Source organism: Phocoena sinus, chromosome X (assembly GCF_008692025.1).
Source record: "Phocoena sinus isolate mPhoSin1 chromosome X, mPhoSin1.pri, whole genome shotgun sequence".
In the NCBI taxonomy this organism is placed as follows: domain Eukaryota; kingdom Metazoa; phylum Chordata; class Mammalia; order Artiodactyla; family Phocoenidae; genus Phocoena; species Phocoena sinus.
The window spans coordinates 60984721-61003246 of NC_045784.1; the positions used below are offsets into that span (position 1 = coordinate 60984721).

General features: G+C 51.5%; 3 protein-coding genes across 4 annotated transcripts; 1 reads left to right on the top strand and 2 right to left on the bottom strand.

Annotated features, from left to right (window-relative positions):
• The first annotated feature begins 3167 nt into the window (after positions 1-3167).
• Positions 3168-10537, top strand: FOXO4 (forkhead box O4). Its single transcript, XM_032620274.1, has 3 exons — positions 3168-4315; positions 7720-8785; positions 9108-10537. Exons 1-3 carry the CDS (start codon positions 3851-3853, stop codon positions 9113-9115), a joined length of 1539 nt encoding a protein of 512 aa, XP_032476165.1. The 5' UTR covers positions 3168-3850; the 3' UTR covers positions 9116-10537.
• A 426-nt stretch (positions 10538-10963) lies between these two features.
• On the bottom strand, positions 10964-13103 carry CXHXorf65 (chromosome X CXorf65 homolog). Its single transcript, XM_032620539.1, has 6 exons — positions 12863-13103; positions 12657-12743; positions 12320-12454; positions 11918-11986; positions 11353-11459; positions 10964-11095 (listed from the first exon to the last, which is right to left on the bottom strand). The coding sequence occupies exons 1-6, from the start codon at positions 12885-12887 to the stop codon at positions 10973-10975; spliced, it is 546 nt and encodes a 181-aa protein (XP_032476430.1). The 5' UTR covers positions 12888-13103; the 3' UTR covers positions 10964-10972.
• Positions 13104-13459: 356 nt separating this feature from the next.
• Positions 13460-17121, bottom strand: IL2RG (interleukin 2 receptor subunit gamma). 2 transcript variants are annotated; one of them, XM_032619689.1, is made up of 8 exons: positions 16942-17121; positions 16594-16747; positions 16191-16378; positions 15847-15986; positions 15280-15442; positions 14607-14721; positions 14290-14359; positions 13460-13948 (listed from the first exon to the last, which is right to left on the bottom strand). In XM_032619689.1, exons 1-8 carry the CDS (start codon positions 17078-17080, stop codon positions 13772-13774), a joined length of 1146 nt encoding a protein of 381 aa, XP_032475580.1. In that variant the 5' UTR covers positions 17081-17121; the 3' UTR covers positions 13460-13771. The 2 variants fall into 2 exon arrangements, with proteins under 2 accessions (XP_032475580.1, XP_032475581.1); XM_032619690.1 differs by having other exon boundaries at positions 13467-13948; positions 16938-16989.
• Between the last annotated feature and the right edge of the window lie 1405 nt (positions 17122-18526).

The following is an 18526-nucleotide window of genomic DNA, read 5'->3' on the forward strand; positions in this document are numbered from 1 at the left end:
ATGGGGAGCCAGTTGAGATCATAAACTCTGGGCTTGCAACTGGGAAAAAGGCCTGTGCCCCCCATATCCTACCATATTTCTGTTTGTAACTTATAACTATAGCAGTTTTCTGGGGGCCTGCTGTTGGTCCTCTTTTTTTTTTAGTTTTATCGGAGGATGGGTGACTTACAATGTTGTGTTTAATTTCTGCAGTACAGCAAAGTGACTCAGTTATACATATACATATATTCTTTTTCATATTCTTCTCCATTACGGTTTATCACAGGATATTGAACATAGTTCCCTGTGCTATACAGTAGTAGGTCCTTGTTGTTTATCCATCCTATATATAATAGTTTGCATCTGTGTTGGTCCTCTTTCATGACCAATGTCTCTTCTATTTTCCAAGGCCACCATGCTGACTCTCTCTCTTGACTAATGTATATTCCAACACTGCCACAGTAATAAAGTGCATAATTCTGACCTCTCTGGATGCATGCTTTAAAGTCTTGGTGTTCTTACCATTCCATCAATCCTTCAGCTCACCCTCCTAAAGCATCTGGAGGTCCTATGGTTTATGGTCATTTTCATCTGTCTGGAGTTACAAGGTATACCCTCATCTTAACAGTAAAGGCTCAATAAGCATTTGTGGATTGACTGAAGAATTTATACTCTAGTTGGGGAGACAATATGCCCTCATGAAATGAAAAGCCATGTAACCCCAAGCACAAAATGAAAGAATACAAACTGCGTTCATAGAGGCTCAGGAGATGCAAAGTTGTTAAGTGATCTGTCAGGTTGGGCTAGTTGGGGAAAGTTTCCAAGAGCATGTAAGTTTTGAGCTTTGAATTGGAAATTTAAGGTGATGGACATGAGTTGGTAGAGAGGAGGACCTTTTCAAACAAATGCACAAAGGGAGACAACACAAGATATAACTCAAGCCATGACAGGTGCCTGCTCCACCCTGCCATTTCCCTGTCTCAGCAGCTCTTCATGATCTGCCACCACACCTGTTTCAGTTAGAAGAGAGCTCCTTGTGACCTAGTGCCCACCAGGCTCCCTCTTCTACCAAATTCACTGCTCGTGCAGCACTTTCTGAGTACTCCAGGCTGTTCTGGAAGAGGCGTAGGCAGGAAATGTTCGCAGACATTGTGAGCAACTATCTCCTGTCCCTCTAGCCTGGACCTCAGGTGGGAATACACAGTCTTCTGTTTACCCTCTATATGACAACTGCGTGTTGGAGTAGAAGAAGGCAGGAATATGTAGAACCAAGGTGGTTATGTTACCATGAGCAGACTAATATCACTTTGAAGGTCTAATGTGCTGCGGCCTCTGAAAAACTTCAGGTGGTATGGCTTTACAACCGTGATGGGAGGAAAGCCTGGTCATCACAGAGCACGTATCAAGCAACACTGCCAATGGTATAATGCTAGGCACTATACAGATAAGTTAAATTACAGTCTCTACCCCTAGGAGCCTGTCGTCTAACAGGAAAAATGGGACATGGCCAGGCAGTTAATAAATATGATACATTTATTAAAATGTTGTCAAATGCACAAGTACAATGGTCACTCGATTCCTGACCTCATTCATTTGACAAACATTTATCGAATGTCTGTTATGTGGGCTCACAGAGATACATAAAACTTGTCTCTGCCTTCAAGGAGTTCACAGTTTAGTGAAAGAGACATGCATACACATAAGCAAATAATTACAGTATAATATGGTTTATGCTATATAACATAAGCCTGCACAAAATGCTTGGGAATGCATAAGACAGAGAACTAACTGTACGTGAGGGAGACCAGGAAGGCTGAGTAAGAGTTTTCCAGAATAAGAGACTTGGGGAAGGGATGATGAGAGGGAGGACATCCCAGGATGTGGAGGGAAAGGTATAAAAGGGTATGTATGGCATTTCCAGGAAATAGTGCGAAACTCGAACTGGTCAGAACTTAATGTGCCCAGTGAAAGAGGAAGCAGGAAAGGTGGCCTGAATCTGAAGAGACCTGTATGCCTTGCTAAGGAGTTTGAACTTTATCACATAGGCAATGGGGAAAATCAAAGGAAGTTTTAAGCAGGGAAATGCTATGATCACATATAGGTGATATTCCAGTTCTCCTGCCTCCTAGCTATGTGACTTTGGGCAAGTCACTAAATCTCTGAGCATTAGTGTCTTCGTCTGGAAAATGGGGATGACAGGGGTACCTACCTCACAGGGTTGATTTGAGGAGTAAAGGAGCTAGTTTATATAAAGCAGTCAGCACAGCGCCCCGCACATAATAAGTGCTCCATAAATTTTAGTTATTACCAGGAGTGTCTCTTAGAAAGGTTACTTTGTTGACAGCACAGAACATAAACTGCAGTTGGGAAAAGATTCGTGGTGGGAGGTCTGATTAAGAGGATGCTGTAATTTAGTCCGGTGATAAATAAGATCCTGAACTGGGATTTGGATGTGGGAGGTTAGGGAGATGAAAAGATGAAGGGTAAATCTAGCTTAGGAGACTGGGTAGATTAGGACAACCATTAACCAAATTCAGAGATAAGAGTATCCAGAGGATAGGGGTGTGGGTGCAGGAACAGATAATGAGTTCTGTTTGGAACCTGTTGAATGAGAAGTGAAGCCGCCGAAGATGGGAACCTGGAGAATATCAATATTTGAGGAGAGGCCAGAAGAGCCAGTGGAGAAAACTGGTTAGCAACCGCACTATCAATGGGAACTGCGTATGGGGAGTCGAGAGTGGTGGGGGAGACACCATCATCAGCTAACCATTTGTTTATGTTCCCCAAGCCCTCCGCCCATCTCCTCAACACGAAAACAAGCCTATTCTTTAGCCAGTTCTTTGCTTCGTGTTTCTCGGTTTTCTGCTTCTTGCAGAGACCGCATTTTTTCCTTTTGCCCTCTTCTGATGGAAAGACGGAACGGTCCACGCTCATCTAGGCGATCCCGAATCACAAGGGAGGAGGGGGGAAGGGGAGAAAAGGAAGAAAATGATTTTTAAAGAAAAGAGAAAGTCCGCGACGACCTCTAATAATTAATGTTCCCCCTCTCTATATCCTGCCACGCCGCTCTCCTGCCACCCAGATCGGGCTCCTGGCCGCGAAGTAGGACGGGAGATGTAGTCCCCAAGTCCGACCAGGCTGGCACGACTAGAGAACTCTGTTTCCCAACCCGCTCTCCAGGCGCGTGCGCAGATGGCTGCTCCGGCGAGTGGTAAACAGAGACGTCAGGCGGGGGCCGCAGCTTGGAGCAAAACAAAAGGGAAACCCGGGGGGCGGGGGGTGGGGGGGTTTGATAGGGGGATTGGTGCGGGAATTCGAGAGGCTGGGGCCGCTGGGACGTGGACCCGAGTAAGAGCTGGGGGGAGGGAAGAGGCGGGGGGAGGGGGAGTCAGGGGAGGGGCGAGTGACGCGGGGGAGCGGGGCGTGGGGGAGGGCAGTGATCCGGGTGGAGGAAATTCGGGAGGAGTGTCCGGGGGGCAGCAACTTAAAAGGGGGAGGGAACTGCGGCTAAAGAGACGTTCGGTGATGGGAGCGCGATTTGTGAGGGGATACGGTGCCTCAGGTTTAAAAGAGCAGGAAGCTGAGTGAGAGGTTGGGGAAAAAGTGCCTTCGCTAGGCGAAGGTTACAGGTGGTGTCTCGGAAAGAGCTCCGAGGCTGCAGGCTGTAGTGGAGGAGAGGATCAGAGAACTAACTGTGTGCAAGGGACAGCTTAGGGGCTAGCGTCCAGGGGCGAGGGGGAAGTTCGAGACTTTCTGAGGACTGGCAGGAATGTGCCTCCTGGCCCTCGGTGCTTCCCCCCTGGGGGGAGGCATCGCGAGGGACTGTGGCAGGCTCCTCTGAACGCTGAGCGGCGGAGGTCCAACTCCACGTATGGATCCAGTGAATGAGAACTCAGCCAGAGAGGCTGCCGCGCTCGTAGACCTCGATCCCGACTTCGAACCCCAGAGCCGTCCCCGCTCCTGCACCTGGCCCCTTCCCCGACCAGAGCTCGCTCCCGAGCCGTCCGAGCCGGCCGAGGTGGAGTCAGGTCTGGGAGAGAAGGTACACACGGAGGGGCGCTCGGAGGGGCGCTCCCAGCCGACCCTGTTGCCCTCCCGGCTCCCTGACCCGGCAGGGGGCCCCCAGCCTGGGATCCTGGGGGCCGTAACAGGTCCTCGGAAGGGAGGCTCCCGCCGGAATGCCTGGGGAAATCAGTCATATGCAGAACTCATCAGCCAGGCCATTGAAAGCGCCCCCGAGAAGCGACTGACACTCGCCCAGATCTATGAGTGGATGGTCCGCACAGTGCCCTACTTCAAGGACAAGGGTGACAGCAACAGCTCAGCAGGATGGAAGGTAACTATGACCCCCTTACCTCCGTCCCAATACCCGTCTGCTCCTGGTCCCCCCAGTCTCCTTACCTCTACTCTGGGGCCCCTTTTACACCCCTAGCCCAGAGGTCCACCTTCCGTCGTCATTTAGACAAACATTTACTTAAGACGTAGTATATGCCGCTGGGTGCTTGATGCTGGAGGATCACAGATGAATAAGACACTGTCCTTGCCCTGGAGAAAATTGAATTCTCTGCTCACTGCTCAACACTCCCAGCACTTTGGCTTGGCCTGCCCCAAACACTTATCCCCACAGAGAAGTCTTTATCCTATGTACAGCAGGAACTGTGTGGATTCCCCACAGGAACCTAGCCTTCCCTCCTCCCCCACCTCCCACCCCAACACCTTTTCTCCCATTCCTGTGGGATCACTTGGATTCCCTGCTTGCCTCCCAATACCTCAGGGTAGAAGTACTGTTCTAGGACTCTGCTACCCAAGAAGATGGAGTGAAGTGGCGAAAGGTAAAAAGAGTGATATCCATGTGGTAAGGTAGCAGATCTTATGCACTGAGAAAAAAGGGTGGGCTGCCTCAGTTTACCCTATATAATGCCAAGAAACTCTCCTTAGTAAAGGGCTATCCAAGTTGTGGGGGGAAGTTTTCATTTACTGTTGAGGAATATTTACAGAAAAACTAGATAGGGCTCTGACTTCACAGCACAAGGTTGGGAGCTCCCTTGGCCTTCCACGAGGAAACTGCGAGGAAAGATCTCGCTAGATGCTCTGAAAGCTTGTCCTGAGAAATATGGGACTCTAATCACAAGATTTGGGAGCTTTAACTCCTATTGACGCCTTGTGCCCCCATAGGTGGTGAGATCAGCATGCAAGGAAATGCAGAGGGTTGAGTGAGCAGAGGAGGGTCTTCTCCTAGGTATAAGAGATCAAGGGATCGGATCCGCAGTATCCCTAGGGGTTGGGCAGAACAGAAAGCAGGACAGCTGACTGAGACCCTTGGCACTATTTCTGGGTAGACTGCCACACCACAGTCTCAGCTCATACAGAGCTCCCCTCCTTGGACCCAGCCTACACAGCTGTTTTTCTTTTCTCTTAGGTTCATTTTCCAGGGTAGAAGAAATAACCATGAGTTGTTAGTTATGCTGTGGTAGTGTAGTCCCTCCTTAGAATTTACACTTGTACGGGGTTTTTTAGTTTACAAAGTAATTAAAAATTTTAATTTCATTTATCTTCACAGCAATTCTGAGATTCCACATTTTACATATTAGGAAACTAGGGTACAGAAAGGTTAGGAAACTTGCCAAAATCGATAGAATGAGGACTTGAACTCAGGTCTAACTATAAATCATATGCTCTTTCTGCTAATCCATGCTGCCATGGAATGATGGCAAAGTCAAATCAGGCCAAATCTGGGGCCTCCAAGGCCCTCACCTCCCACTCCCCACCCCCCACACCACTCCAAGGGGGAGACCTCAAGACTGAGCTGGCTTCCCTGGTGATGTGCCAAGGTTACTACCACTCCACCAGGGGGCGGCACTCACCTAGAACAAGAAGGCTTAATTTAGGTGGCTGGGGGAGCAATTAGCAGTCACCCCCCTTCCAACAGGTTAGAACGGTAGGCTTCTAGGGAGCCGACCTCTCCAGGTAGGAGGCTGTACAATGTACTAGTTCCAAGGCCTAAAGAAGAGAGGATGAACAAATGGCACTCGTGGGTACTGAGTAGTAGGGAAAGGAATGAGCCTTCTCAGTAGACCCAGAGTTAGAGGATGGGAAGGCAGGGGGTGCGGGGCGGGTGGGGGGAAATCACAGTGCCAAAAGTCACTGTGGTTCTCAGTTACTAAGAGCCCAGGCTGGATGGACAAGTGTGATTCCTTGAAGGAACCAAAAACATTAACGCAGCCAGAGGAGTTGGAATGCCATTACTACAGACAGTGACTTCTAAAGAGCCCTGGAGCAAGAGGCTGCTTAAGCATCTTTCCCCAGGGAAAGGGTCTCCTTATCTAGAGCATCAGTCTGAAACACATGAAGTGATTTCTGACTGTCCATAGCCTCAACCTGCTAGTTGCTCTAAGCCCTTCTGGGCTCCTCCCAAGTTTCTAAACACTAAAGACCTTCATGTGGGAGGTCAAATGCCTCTAAGGCTGGAGATCCTATGCACAAATTCCTGAGGAGAAGTGGGGAAAAGGAGGTAGGAAAGTGAAGGGAGGTTCCTGGAGGGTGGGGTGGGGCGGACACAAAAGGATGGTGTAACTAGCCTGGAGCAGCCAGTAGAAATAAGCTGCTCTGGGGGCTCAAGAAGCTGCCAATCTCAGCTCCCTGGGCCCCTGGAGAAAAAAACTTATCTCTAGCAGAAAATCAGCAGCGAGGGAGGAAGGAAGAACACAGCTTCTAATACTCAAGGCACTCAAGAGCTGACGGAGCCTCAAGGGGAGATTCACCATCCGTCACCAGAGGGCCACCCACCAATCAGGCAACAAATATTGATTATGTACTGGGAGATTGGCACTCTGAGGGGGGCACTGCTGGGGGCTGCCCACCTGGACAACATGTCCTGGCGTTTACACTTGATAAGACAAATTACTTGAAACCATAAACAGCATAATATAGATTGGGGAAATTTGCGTGGAACAGATGAAAAATGCTGTACAAGAAATTTGGCTGCAGAAGTCAAGCAACCACTTTAGAAAAGAGAGAGGACTTCAGCTTGATCTTGACGAGCTAGTAGAATTTAGAGAGCGGGGAGATCCTTCCCCAGACAAGGAGGGAGGGAGGGGAGGGATGGGCCTGGTGTATTTGAGGCACAGAGAGAAGCCTGGCCTGAATGTACTTGAGGGTGTGTGTCCAGGAATTGGGAGAAATCAGAAAAAAGGAATCTGCCGATCCTATAGAGAGTCGGGGCCCAAATGCCCTGTACAGAGTGGAGCACCAGCCTTGCTGAGGTTCCAGCCCCTCAGCCAGTTCCGAGGACCGGCTCAAGACAGGGTGGGTCTGTCCTGGGCTGCTGTTGCGCCACTGTCCTGTAAATTCCACCCAAGCCTGCACTCAAGGAAAGGGGTGGAGCTGTGGAACGCTCTTTCCCACTTGAGCCTAGTTCTTGCTGAACCAGGAGTGCGTCTTCTCAACGCCTACAAGCCCCAGACAGCCACCAGAGACTTGGGAGGGGTAGAGTGCTGTGAGCTCTTGGGGGGGGGGGTGCGGGGAGGGGGGCACGGTGCCCTCTGAGTAGCTCATTGCTCGGGTGGGAACTGTGTGTGGTCTCATCCCCTGCCACCACCCCCCACCCCTACCTTTGCCTCTTTTCCCCCTGGATTTGACTAGCTTTGCGTCTCCAGGAATGCCCCCGCTGCATCCCAGCGTCCTTTTAGACTGCGCTGCCAGCCACTGACCTTCCTTTCCTGTTGCCTCTGCCCCCTCCAGAACTCGATCCGCCACAACCTGTCCCTGCACAGCAAGTTCATCAAGGTTCACAACGAGGCTACCGGCAAGAGCTCTTGGTGGATGCTGAATCCAGAGGGAGGCAAGAGTGGCAAGGCGCCCCGCCGCCGGGCAGCCTCCATGGATAGCAGCAGCAAGCTGCTCCGGGGCCGCAGCAAGGCCCCCAAGAAGAAACCAGCTGTGCTGCCAGCTCCGCCCGAAGGTGCCACTCCGAGGAGCCCTGTTGGCCACTTTGCCAAGTGGTCAGGCAGCCCTTGCTCTCGAAACCGCGAGGAAGCTGATGTGTGGAGCACCTTCCGTCCACGAAGCAGTTCCAATGCTAGCACTGTCAGCACCCGGCCCTCCCCCAGGAGGCCAGAGCCTGAGGTGCTGGCGGAAGAGGAAATGCCAGCCTCGGCCAGCAGCTATGCTGGGGGTGTCCCTCCCACCCTAAAAGAAGATCTGGAGCTGTTAGATGGGCTCAATCTCACATCTCCCCATTCCCTGCTGTCTCGGAGCAGCCTCTCTGGCTTCTCTTTGCAGCATCCTGGGGTTTCAGGCCCTTTACACACCTACAGCACCTCCCTCTTCAGCCCAGCAGAGGGGCCCCTGTCAGCAGGAGAAGGGTGCTTCTCAAGCTCCCAGTCCCTGGAGGCCCTGCTCACCTCTGATACGCCACCACCTCCTGCTGATGTCCTCATGACCCAGGTAGATCCCATTCTGTCCCAGGCTCCGACACTTCTGTTGCTGGGGGGGATACCTTCCTCCAGTAAGCTAGGCACAGGGGGTGGCCTGTGTCCTAAGCCCCTAGAGGCTCCAGGCCCCAGTGGTCTGGTTCCCACCCTTCCGATGATAGCACCAGCACCGCCTCCAGTCATGGCGGGTGCTCCCGTCCCCAAGCCCCTGGGGGCTCCTGTGCTCACACCTCCTACTGAAGCTCCAAGCCAAGACCGAATGCCTCAGGATCTCGATCTTGATATGTACATGGAGAATCTGGAGTGTGACATGGATAACATCATCAGTGACCTCATGGATGGGGGCGAAGGACTGGACTTCAACTTTGAGCCAGGTACGGCACCTCCGAATCACGGTAGCATCTCACAACCTATACCTCCTCCTAGGTGTCCAGCTAGTCCTGTGATTGAGCAAAGGAGAGCTAGAACAAGGGGTAGCTGGAGGTCCCGGGGAATTGGAAGGGCGATGTCATGTTAGAGTGGCATAGTTTCCAGGTGGGACCTCCAGGCCCCTCAGCAGTGCTCACCCCTACAAGGTGGCATGTGAGAGGTGGGGAAGGGGCCGTCTCTGTTTTCCTTGGTGTGGATCTTGATGGTGGAAAGTTGTCATGCCCCAGATGAGCCTCTTACGTTGTCCTCCGTTTTCTCTTCCCACAGATCCCTGAGCCATTGGCTGGCAGCTTTATTCCCTGCTTCAGAGACGGAGCCAGGCGTGCCCATATCCACTCTTTACCCTTGACCCCTCCCTGGGAATTTAGGACCCTGCTTTAGAGCTAGGGTAGGGTCTGCTCACCTGGGTGTTGAGGAAATTATAAAGCTGGGGGTGGGGAGGGAAAAGGGAGGGGGAAAGGGAGAGGGTTTATTCTCACTGTGCCAATTAGGGGGTAAGGCCCCCCTCTCAGGAGCCATCCTTGGGCCCCCCCCCATAGGTTTTGTAGCAGGGGCGGGCAGTACTGTTGGAAATGTGAAGTCACCAGTGGCCTTACCCCTGCCTTTGGGAGCAGGATTTTTTGTAGAGTCTTATCTGAGCTGGTCCAGGCTGGGTTGAGCCTGGGATTTTTATGCAGTGGCCCCTTGGGCCAGTGGTGTGGGACTGGGGGCGGGGGTGGTGGTGGTAATGGGGAGCTGGAAGGGCCGAGGTCTGAAGCCTGGAGTGGCTCACCAGGCCAAATCACCCTTGGACGGCTACAGATAACAGAAAGGCTTTTTATAAACTTTTAAAGAAATATAAACACAAATATAGAGATTTTTAACAGTGGCAAGGTGCTAGTGATGGGGAGAATGCTTTTTTCTTTCTGAAGGCTTTGTCATAGTGACCTGATGCAAACACTACAGACATTACCCCGGGAAACATGGGGGAAATAGGCGAGAGAACCCCAGGTCAGCAGAGAGCAGGGGGCAAGGGGAAGAGCTCCCGTGAGGACCAGGTGTAAAACATGGCCTACACGGAACTAGCTTGGAGTTTCCCTAAGCCAGGTCCCCTCACTCTGTCACCTTGTGCCTGGGAGTGTGGTGTTGGGGCACAGTCACACTCTCGTGTGACCCCCTGTGGATTCGTGCTATGGTGGGAGAGTGTGTTGAGGGCCAGGAATGAGTTTGTGGCCTGGGAAGGGGGTGGGAGGGGAGAGAAGAGAAGGAGGGAAGGATTTAGGGTGGTAAAGTTAGGCACAGAGACCTCCCTGTTCAAGGCCCCAGACAGCTGTCCCTGCCCTTCTTCCCCTTGCCTGACTGCAGGGGTTATGTGGAAGTGTGTGCAGTAGCAGGCAGGGGGAGGGGCGGAACAGGGAAAGGGGAGCTGGGGAGCTTGGCTGAGGGTCTGGGAAATGAGCAGGGATGGAGGGGAATGTGGATCAGGTTTACTAGCACCTGCTAGGAAAGGCCATCTGGGGCTCCTTCTCCACCCTAGCCCCCAAAGCAGCCCCTCCCCCAGTCCCCTTTGCATTGTCCCCTCCCCCGCCCCTGCTGTGGGTTCCCATCATTTCCTGTGTCAGCGCCTGGCCTACCCAGATTGTATCATGTGCTAGATTGGAGTGGGGAAGTGTGTCAAATCAATAAATGAATAAATTCAATAAATGCCTATAACCAGCTCTGGTTTCTGCTGCCTCGCTGTTCCCCGCGGATAGCGGAGGGGGAGGTAGGGACTGCCCAGAGGCAGACTGATGGGGGGTGGGGGAATTTCAGACGGGGACTTGGTGGAGTGTGGCGGTGGGGGGGGGATGCCCATCCGTCACCTAACCCCAGCAGGAGTAGGCGGGCTGTGATAGGCCTCCCAGGGGGAGGTAGTCTGGTTGGAGAAGACCCCACCCCCCACTCTGTCCCTCAAAGGCTCATTGTGCTAGACTTCGCTGTCTTTCCTCACCCCCACCCATGTGCTTGCCCTCGCTGCTCCTACCCACCCTGAGAGCCTCCACAATGCCTGGCGCAGACTTAAGCCTTGGTGCAGATATTGGGAGAAGAAGTCTTTCTTGAAAAAAGGAACCTCACATTAAATGCCAGTAATTTCATACCTAGTATTGCTGCTCTCACTTGGTTACTTTATTTTGCTGACGACGTTTATCCCTACTATGGATTAAGTTCGCTCTGGTCTTAACGAGTGGACCACTGCGAGTGGTCCTTTCTCTGTCTGAGTGTCCTGATGATTTGGACTGGAAAAGGATAGGGTCAGTAAGTAGAGAAAGAGGCCCCTGCAGGGAAGCTTTCTACAAACTAGGACCGAAGGCAGGACAAAAGAGGTGAGAGGCAGGTCTTGGGCATGGATGTTGGATTTGGAAAGGAAATTCATCCCAGAGGGCCAGGGTGGAGGAGCCTTCGGTAGACTGGCGGGGAAAGGAGGTTGCTGAGACAGACCATGTTTGGGAAGGCTTACTGGGAGTTTCACTGACGATTTCACTGACGATTTCACTGACGATTTCACTGATGATTCACTTGGAGCGACTTTCTTGGCTTCTTGTCTTCTAAGCATTTTTATTTGACCCCTCCGCAGGAGGTCACATTGTGTATGCAAGGCATCTAGGAACCAGGAAAAGGCACCCTCACCTCTGAGGACTGGAGAACTTCCCTTCCCATCCTGTCCCTCCCATCATTCAAATGATCACTTGGAGTAACCGGGCCTAAAGCTAGGCTGAGGAGTGACCTGAAGGTGCCCAGGCTTTGCTCTTTTCAGTGGCAATCAGGACACCGAGACTCCAAGAGCGAAAGGTGAAGGGAAAGATGGGAATGATGTGGTGGGGATAGGGAGATGTACTGAGGAGATGGCTGAGAAACAGCGAGGAGGGATGAGTGACACAGGCACACTGCACCTGGTTTGAGCTAAACATCCCTTCTGAAGTGGCCCTAGACCCTATTCCCCTTTTCCTAGGATCTTGTGATCCTGCCTGATGGACTACACCAGCCCCACCCTATATTCGCCATCACCCACCATTATACAGTACCCTCCATGTCCCTTCTTCCTCCATCATGCTCCTTACCAATTAGCTTGGGTTCTGGGTTCTTCAGGAGGGGCACAAAAGCTCTGTAGACATTCTCAAATACAGTTCCTGTGAACACGGCAGTGCACGATCCCCAGCCCCCGTCACCCAGCCTCCACCCTTCCAAAGCCCAAGATTTCAGGACCCTAACACTCAATACTACCTTGAGCTGGTGTGACTTATTTTCTCCCCTCTGGTCCATCCCTAGGTCAGGTCAGGGGAGGGGGGGAGCGGTGCATAGAATGTGCTAACCTAACCAATGTCATAGAGGCAGTGCCCTTCCTTAGGCTGACTAGAGACGGTCAATTTGGATCTGGTTTAGGGGCCCTATTTGAAGGACCAGGTCCACAGTCCATCTTTGGGGCCTTGCTCTATCTCTGGGGAACGCTCCCAAGCCGCTACCTGCTAACCCACGCTCCACCCTGCAAACGTAGTAGGTGTTTCGAGCTGTAAGGAATTTGTTGGCATAGTCTCCAAGGGTCTTCTTCAGGAAAAACAACTGCATTGTCCCCATTGCATCACACAAATCGATGGTGTCTGGAGGGAGACCACAGGGTAATTGGGGCAGCTAAGGAGGGAGAGAGGGAGCAAAAGAGGCCAGTGATCCTATTCAGAACGTGTTGGAGGAAGCTGTCTGGATTCAAGGAGCTCTCTTCTTGGCAGGAGGAGGACTTGACGGCTAGAGATGACCCTGCTACTTCTGATCCTTGGCCATGAGTCTCCTCCCCACACTCCTCACCTGTTTTAGGCACCCCCACTTCATGATGGACATAATGCAGCAACAGGAGGACAGAACAATTAGTATTGGCCAGAAACTGCTGATTATCTGAGAAGAGATGGCACGGGGTATGCGGTCCTTCCGCAGTTATACCACCTCTGTGATCTCCACTGCCCTCCAACATCCCCAACCCTACACATAGACATCAGCTATGTGATACCCCTCACCTCCATGTTTGATAAAGATGAACATGCTCTGAAGATCTTCTCATTCTTCAGAGAGTCTTAATAAGTCATGGCAGAAGAAGGGTGTTCTAGAGGCCTTGGGGGGCCAAGTGGGCCCATAAGGTCGGGGGACTGGAGAGGAAGATGGATTAAATTGGCTGAGGAGGTCCAGACTGTGCAAACAGGAGAGAGCTATGGGCAGTTGTGGATAAGCAGCATCCCTAGGGTTAGGGCCTGAGGCTGCAGCTGAGGGATTATGAGGTCAGAAGTGGTATGTGTGACAGAAGGTGAGGTAAGGCTAAGGAAAGAAGAACCTGGGTGGGGTCTATAAAAGATTTGTTAAAATGGGGGCAACGACAACAACAAAAGAAAATGGGAGCAGCATGGTATATCTAACTCTAAACTGGCCCTTAGAAGGAGTGTAGGACACCTAGAGAAAAGTCCGTTTCTGGAACAGCACTCTTTTCGAGTGAGTCTGTAGTGCCGCTGCCTCCGCCGCATGAGTCCACCGTGCCTCTTTCCTCCCCTCGGCACCATGCCTCCCACCCGCATTGCACCCCACGTTTCCATTGCTCCCCCCCCAACAGCAGACTTCCTTGATGATTATCAACAGAACTTTTATTTCTCATTCGTTTCTGGAACAGTTGAAGGGTAGATGGAAAGGGGGAGGGAGGGAGGGACAGCAGAAGCAATGCTGTGAGGAGGAAGGGCTGGGCTGGGGGAGATGAGAAACATGGACAGGGCAAAGGGGCAATTCTCAAGTAGGAGATATTGAATGAGAAGGCAGTTATAGGGGGCACAAAATTCCAAATCAGCCACAGGGGGGCGAGGTGAGCCCTGGACCCAGGTTGGTTGGACGAGGGCAAGTTAGTAAAATTTAGGGCTACAGGGCCCTGGGGTTCTGTCAGGGTGTCAGGGCTCAGGTTTCAGGGTGTAACATGGAGGAGCCCAGTAGGGGCTATGCTGGCTGCAGGGGGAGCCCCCAGGCCCTTCCCCTCCTTTTGGGGGGATCTCACTGACGTGGCAAAGCCGTTCACTGTAGTCTGGCTGCAGACTTTCTGCCAGTCCCTTAGACACACCACTCCAGGCCTAAAGACAGATATCTCCAGGTCAGGGCTCAATTAGGAGCAGGAAGTAGAAGACCCAGGCTCTGTGCCAGGGGAACTCTCCCAAGATCTGCAACCACTGTGATTACAGAAGGGACACACACACTCCTGGGCCCTCAATACCACTGTTTCCATCTGCCTCAACCAATCTAGGATCAGTTCTTCTGGGTGTCTCTCTGCGTCTAGCCTATCCCCCAACTGGTCGGCCACATCCTGTTAGTGCAGGCCTCCCTCCCCTCCCCTCTGCCCCCCATGCTCTGTCTGTCTAGCTGGCAGGCAGTTGGCCATTGACAGACTGCAGTCTGCCTATGACAATGTTCTCACCGAAAAGTTCCCGTGGTATTCAGTAACCAGATCCTCTAGGTTCTTGAGGGTAGGAATTCGGGGCATCGTCCTGAGTGGGGAGAAAGAGGAAGCAGGAACACATCGGTTACGCTCTTTTATTACCCTTCTCGCAGTTCTCCCACATGGAATGAAGCGATTCTGTGTTGTCTGCGCCTGCATCTTCCTTCCATCACCATGCCCACTTGGGTGATCCCTCATTCCTTACTGTCCCGCCCTCTACTCCTGGAGACCCGGTAACAACCCTCTTCCCCTATTCCCAGCCCCCACCTCATTTTTCTGGGATTCCGAATTCTCACCGTTCCAGCCAGCAGTACAAACAGATGAGGCTCACGATAAATGCCATGGGGACAACGGGGATCAGCACAGTTTTCCACGCAGACAACGAAAGAGTCTCAGGATTCTCAGGATTCTCTATGGAAAAGAGGAAAGGAAAAGAGACCGAACATTTGTAGCGCCCCTACTACGTGCCAACATTTAGAGCCCCAGCTTGGTGCCAGACACTGTGCCAGACGCTATCTGTATACTTAATCCTCATAACTCCTGAGCGGGGCGGGGAGCAATTATTATCTCCATTTTACAGATGAGGAAACAGAATCAAAGAGGTGAGTGATGTGCCCAAGGTCAAAGAGGTAGGAAGTGGCAGAGGCAGATTTAAACCCTAGATTTGCCTGATTCCAAAGCCATCTTTACCATGCAGGCTTTCCGGGAATGCTGCAGGGAAATTTTATACATTCTGTATCCCCTTTGAGGACCCCCTCAGCCTCCTTCCCAATCCACCCCCCTACTGTAACAACACACTGATCCAACCCTACACAGAAAAATCCTGCTTCCTGGGGGTTGGAGTTGAACAGTGAGGGGAGATGAGCCACCAAGTTTGGGGGCTTAGGGGTAGGGAGGTAGGGCAAAAGACAGTGGTGCTAGAAAGGTTCCTGGGCTCATGGTCGGGGTGATGCATTAGGCCCATTTTACCCTTTGAAGTATTGCTGCCCCAGTGAACGGGGCAGCTCCAGTCACTCCATTGCTGAGCGCTTCCACAGAGTGGGTTATAGCGGCTTCGAACACGGAACGTGTAGAATTTCTGTGCATCCACGCTAGGCAGAGAGAAGCTATGTCTGTGATCCACGGCTTGTTCCTTGAGGAGAAAGAGGGTGAGGGAAAGATGGGTGTCTATAAAAGAAGGGAGAATGGAAACTGCTGCCCCCCACCCCCACCCCAGGTCATCTTCTGGTTTTTCCCAGTTTCTCCCTCCTCTCTTGACTACTCAAGCCACACTGCTCCCTTCACTGCCTAGAATTTAATGCCTCCTTAAAGGCTTGCCTTTGTTTACTTGCCTTTCTGGCTTTGGGAAGAGCATGGGTAGGGAAACCTTGAGGAAAACTCACTGGTGATGAGAGGGAAAGGAGTCAGAGGAGGGTGGAAGGTGGGCAGGGGAACTGGGAGGCACAGAACAGGAGCTGGGGATCAGACCTTCCTATTGGCTAATTGAATCCTTCATCCCCACTTGCTCAGCCTGAGCTGCTATCCCCACTCACTCACAGTCCAGCTGTGGTCCCGGTCACTCCGGTACTGCACCAGGTGCTCCAAACAATGGTCCAAGTGTCTGTTGCTCCAGCTCAGTTCTAGCTGGAATTCACTCAGGTTGCGAAGTGTCAGGTTCTCCGGAGCCCAGGGGATCACTGGAGATATGTGTGCGTGTGTGGTCATTCCCCTGGCCTAGACAAGTCAGGATCCTGAAGGCAGTGCGCCTGAGCCCTCCTCCCTTCCCCATTCTATTCCTTGCCTCTTTTCTGCCCAAGTACCCTTATGGTGAAAGAACACTAGTTTATATACCCCTTTCCTCAATACCCCACAATATCCTTTGACCCTCCTTTCCAAATTACCCAGATCCTGCAGTTTTAGCAACTGTTCGGGCTGCCTCCTGTGTTCCCATGGGTCCTGGAGCTGGACAACAAATGTTTGGTAGAGATGGATCTCCTTTTTTCCAAACCAACAGCCAGAAGTGATCCCTTCAGAGAATAGATAGTGGCCACACTCTTGGAGTTTATCATCATCATTAAAGTTCTTGTACCTAGAGAAGGATTTCAAGGAAGAAGAACAGTGAGGTAGGTAAACTTGGGTACTCCGGATTTCCACAGCCCAGCCTCAGCTCCTCTGAACTGACTTATGACTCACCCCACGAGAAAACAGTGGGGAGCCTGGGATACTCTTGGTCCCCACGCAGTCTCTCACATCTAGCCCACCTCCTCTTCCTCCCCCTTGTGATTCCCTCTCCCCTTCTCATACCCATAATGCAGAGTCAGGTTGGTGCGCTGGGGCTCAGAGCTGCTGTTCCAGGTGCAATTCATGTACTCGACATTGAACACAAAACACTGAACCTTTGGGAGGGGCAGAGTGGAAACATTGAGGGTCCCAGCGGGTGTAGAGGTCAGGAAGAAGTCTAGGTTGGGGAGAAAATGAAGTGGGGGAGGGGAAGAGAAGACACGATGGTCAGAAGAAGCAGCGTGAGGCAGGGAACCCTTCCCCTTGCCCTCCCCATGGTACTCTTAAAACTCTGCCCGCATCCTTCTAATGTCCAGTGGCAGGTTCCAGAATTCAGTAGGACCCCTCCCCACAGCTTCCCTTCTCACCAACCTCCTCCAGTCCCAGGTTTCCCACCAGCTGTGATGTCTTCATTCCCATTGGGCGTGAGGACCTTTGGGTTCAGCCCCACCCCCAGCAGAGGCAGCTGCAGGAATAAGAGGGATCTGAGTGGCAATCGTGGCTTCAACATGGCGCTTACTCTTCGTTCCCTGGGTGTAGACTGTGTCAGGAACCTGGGCCCCTTACCCACTACCCCTCCCCACCCACACATTTCCTTCTGTCATAACTTCCGGTGGAAAGAACCTTAGAAGCCAGGGCTTTACGGATGTGTGCCCTGGTGAATGTGTGCTATGACACAGGCTAAATCCTCTGGGAGATTAGGTGTTAATCTAATCTGTAGAAGTAACACCACCACTGTAATGTGGTGTTAAGTAGAGACTAAAGCTGGGTATCCAATATTGTCACAGACCCAAGAAGCCTCAGACTACCTAGATCCTGGGAAGGATCTGCTCATCACCACCACCATTCCCGGCCACCTTCTCATCTAAATTATTTTATCCCATATAGTGGAGTGTCTGAACCTCCCTCCATCCTATGCTATGCTCCTTCCTTGGCTCAGTCACCCTGAAACCGCTATCAAAGCTCTACTGTCTTGGCTGGATGGAAATTGCAGTCTTGGCTCCCGTGGGCACATCTATAGCTATCTTTCCCCTGACCTTATCCAAACCAGAATAGCCACCCTTAGCTGTTGCGAGAGCTGGGTCCCCATTGTGACTGGTGAGGAGGTCTGACTTAGAAGTAGATTCTGGAAATGAAGGAACAACAATACTGGCTTCAAACTCCTCATCTTCCCCTGAATCTGCTTCTCTTCCTGTGTTCCGTATCTCAGTTAATGGTATCATCACTCTCTCAGTCACCCAGACTTCAAACCTCAAAGTCACCTTCGATTCCTCCGTCTCTCTCACCCTCAGAATCCTATCAGCTCTACTTCTGTTGTGTTTCTCCCAGTCGTGTCCTCCTTTCCATGACCACGGCCATGGTGCTAAATCAGCCTTTCATTCCCTCTAGTCACGATTGGTAGTAGAACCCACTAACTGGCCTCCCTTTCTAAAGGCCGCCTGCTCTCTAACCCACTCTTCATTCTGTTGCCAGATGTATCTTCCCCCAAACGCAGAGCTGACTGGAGACACTATTTACATGAATAGTTTATTTAGTAAACATTTATTGAGCCTTTAATATGTGCCAGGCACTGTGCTTATGTTCTAACCCACCCTAATTTTCCGTGGGTTTAAATTCCTCAGGGTTAGCGCAAATGTTACCTCCTCCAATATGTCTTCCTCTCCCCAATCAGAATTAATTTGTCTTTCCATTGTGATCCAATAGCATTGTGTTATTGTTACTTTTATTTGTTATGTGCTAGTTTTATTATTTTTTATGTATTGTTATTTGTTACTTTTATTACAGCACTCTATATTTTCTCTAAAAGGCAATACCATCATAGAAAGAATATCAAGAGTCAAGAAAAGTATGATATCACTTATATGTGAAATCTAAAAAAATACAACAGGGAATCCCCTGGTGGTCCAGTGGTTAGGGCTCTGCGCTTCCACTGCAGGAGGCACGGGTTCCATCCCTG

Excerpts from the sequence above, each read along its gene's own strand:
- IL2RG (XM_032619689.1), bottom strand. The coding sequence starts at position 17,080 with ATGTTGAAGCCACGATTGCCACTCAGATCCCTCTTATTCCTGCAGCTG. Across the intron at positions 16,748-16,941 it reads GAAACCTGGGACTGGAGGAG|ACTTCTTCCTGACCTCTACA; the intron begins GTTGGTGAGAAG and ends TCCCCAACCTAG. Across the intron at positions 14,360-14,606 it reads TTGTACTGCTGGCTGGAACG|GACGATGCCCCGAATTCCTA; the intron begins GTGAGAATTCGG and ends CTCCCCACTCAG.
- CXHXorf65 (XM_032620539.1), bottom strand. The coding sequence starts at position 12,887 with ATGTTCATCTTTATCAAACATGGAG. Across the intron at positions 12,744-12,862 it reads CATCTTTATCAAACATGGAG|ATAATCAGCAGTTTCTGGCC; the intron begins GTGAGGGGTATC and ends ATCTCTTCTCAG. Across the intron at positions 11,987-12,319 it reads GGTGGAGCGTGGGTTAGCAG|GAACTGTATTTGAGAATGTC; the intron begins GTAGCGGCTTGG and ends CCGTGTTCACAG.
- FOXO4 (XM_032620274.1), top strand. The coding sequence starts at position 3,851 with ATGGATCCAGTGAATGAGAACTCAGCCAGAGAGGCTGCCGCGCTCGTA. Across the intron at positions 4,316-7,719 it reads ACAGCTCAGCAGGATGGAAG|AACTCGATCCGCCACAACCT; the intron begins GTAACTATGACC and ends TGCCCCCTCCAG.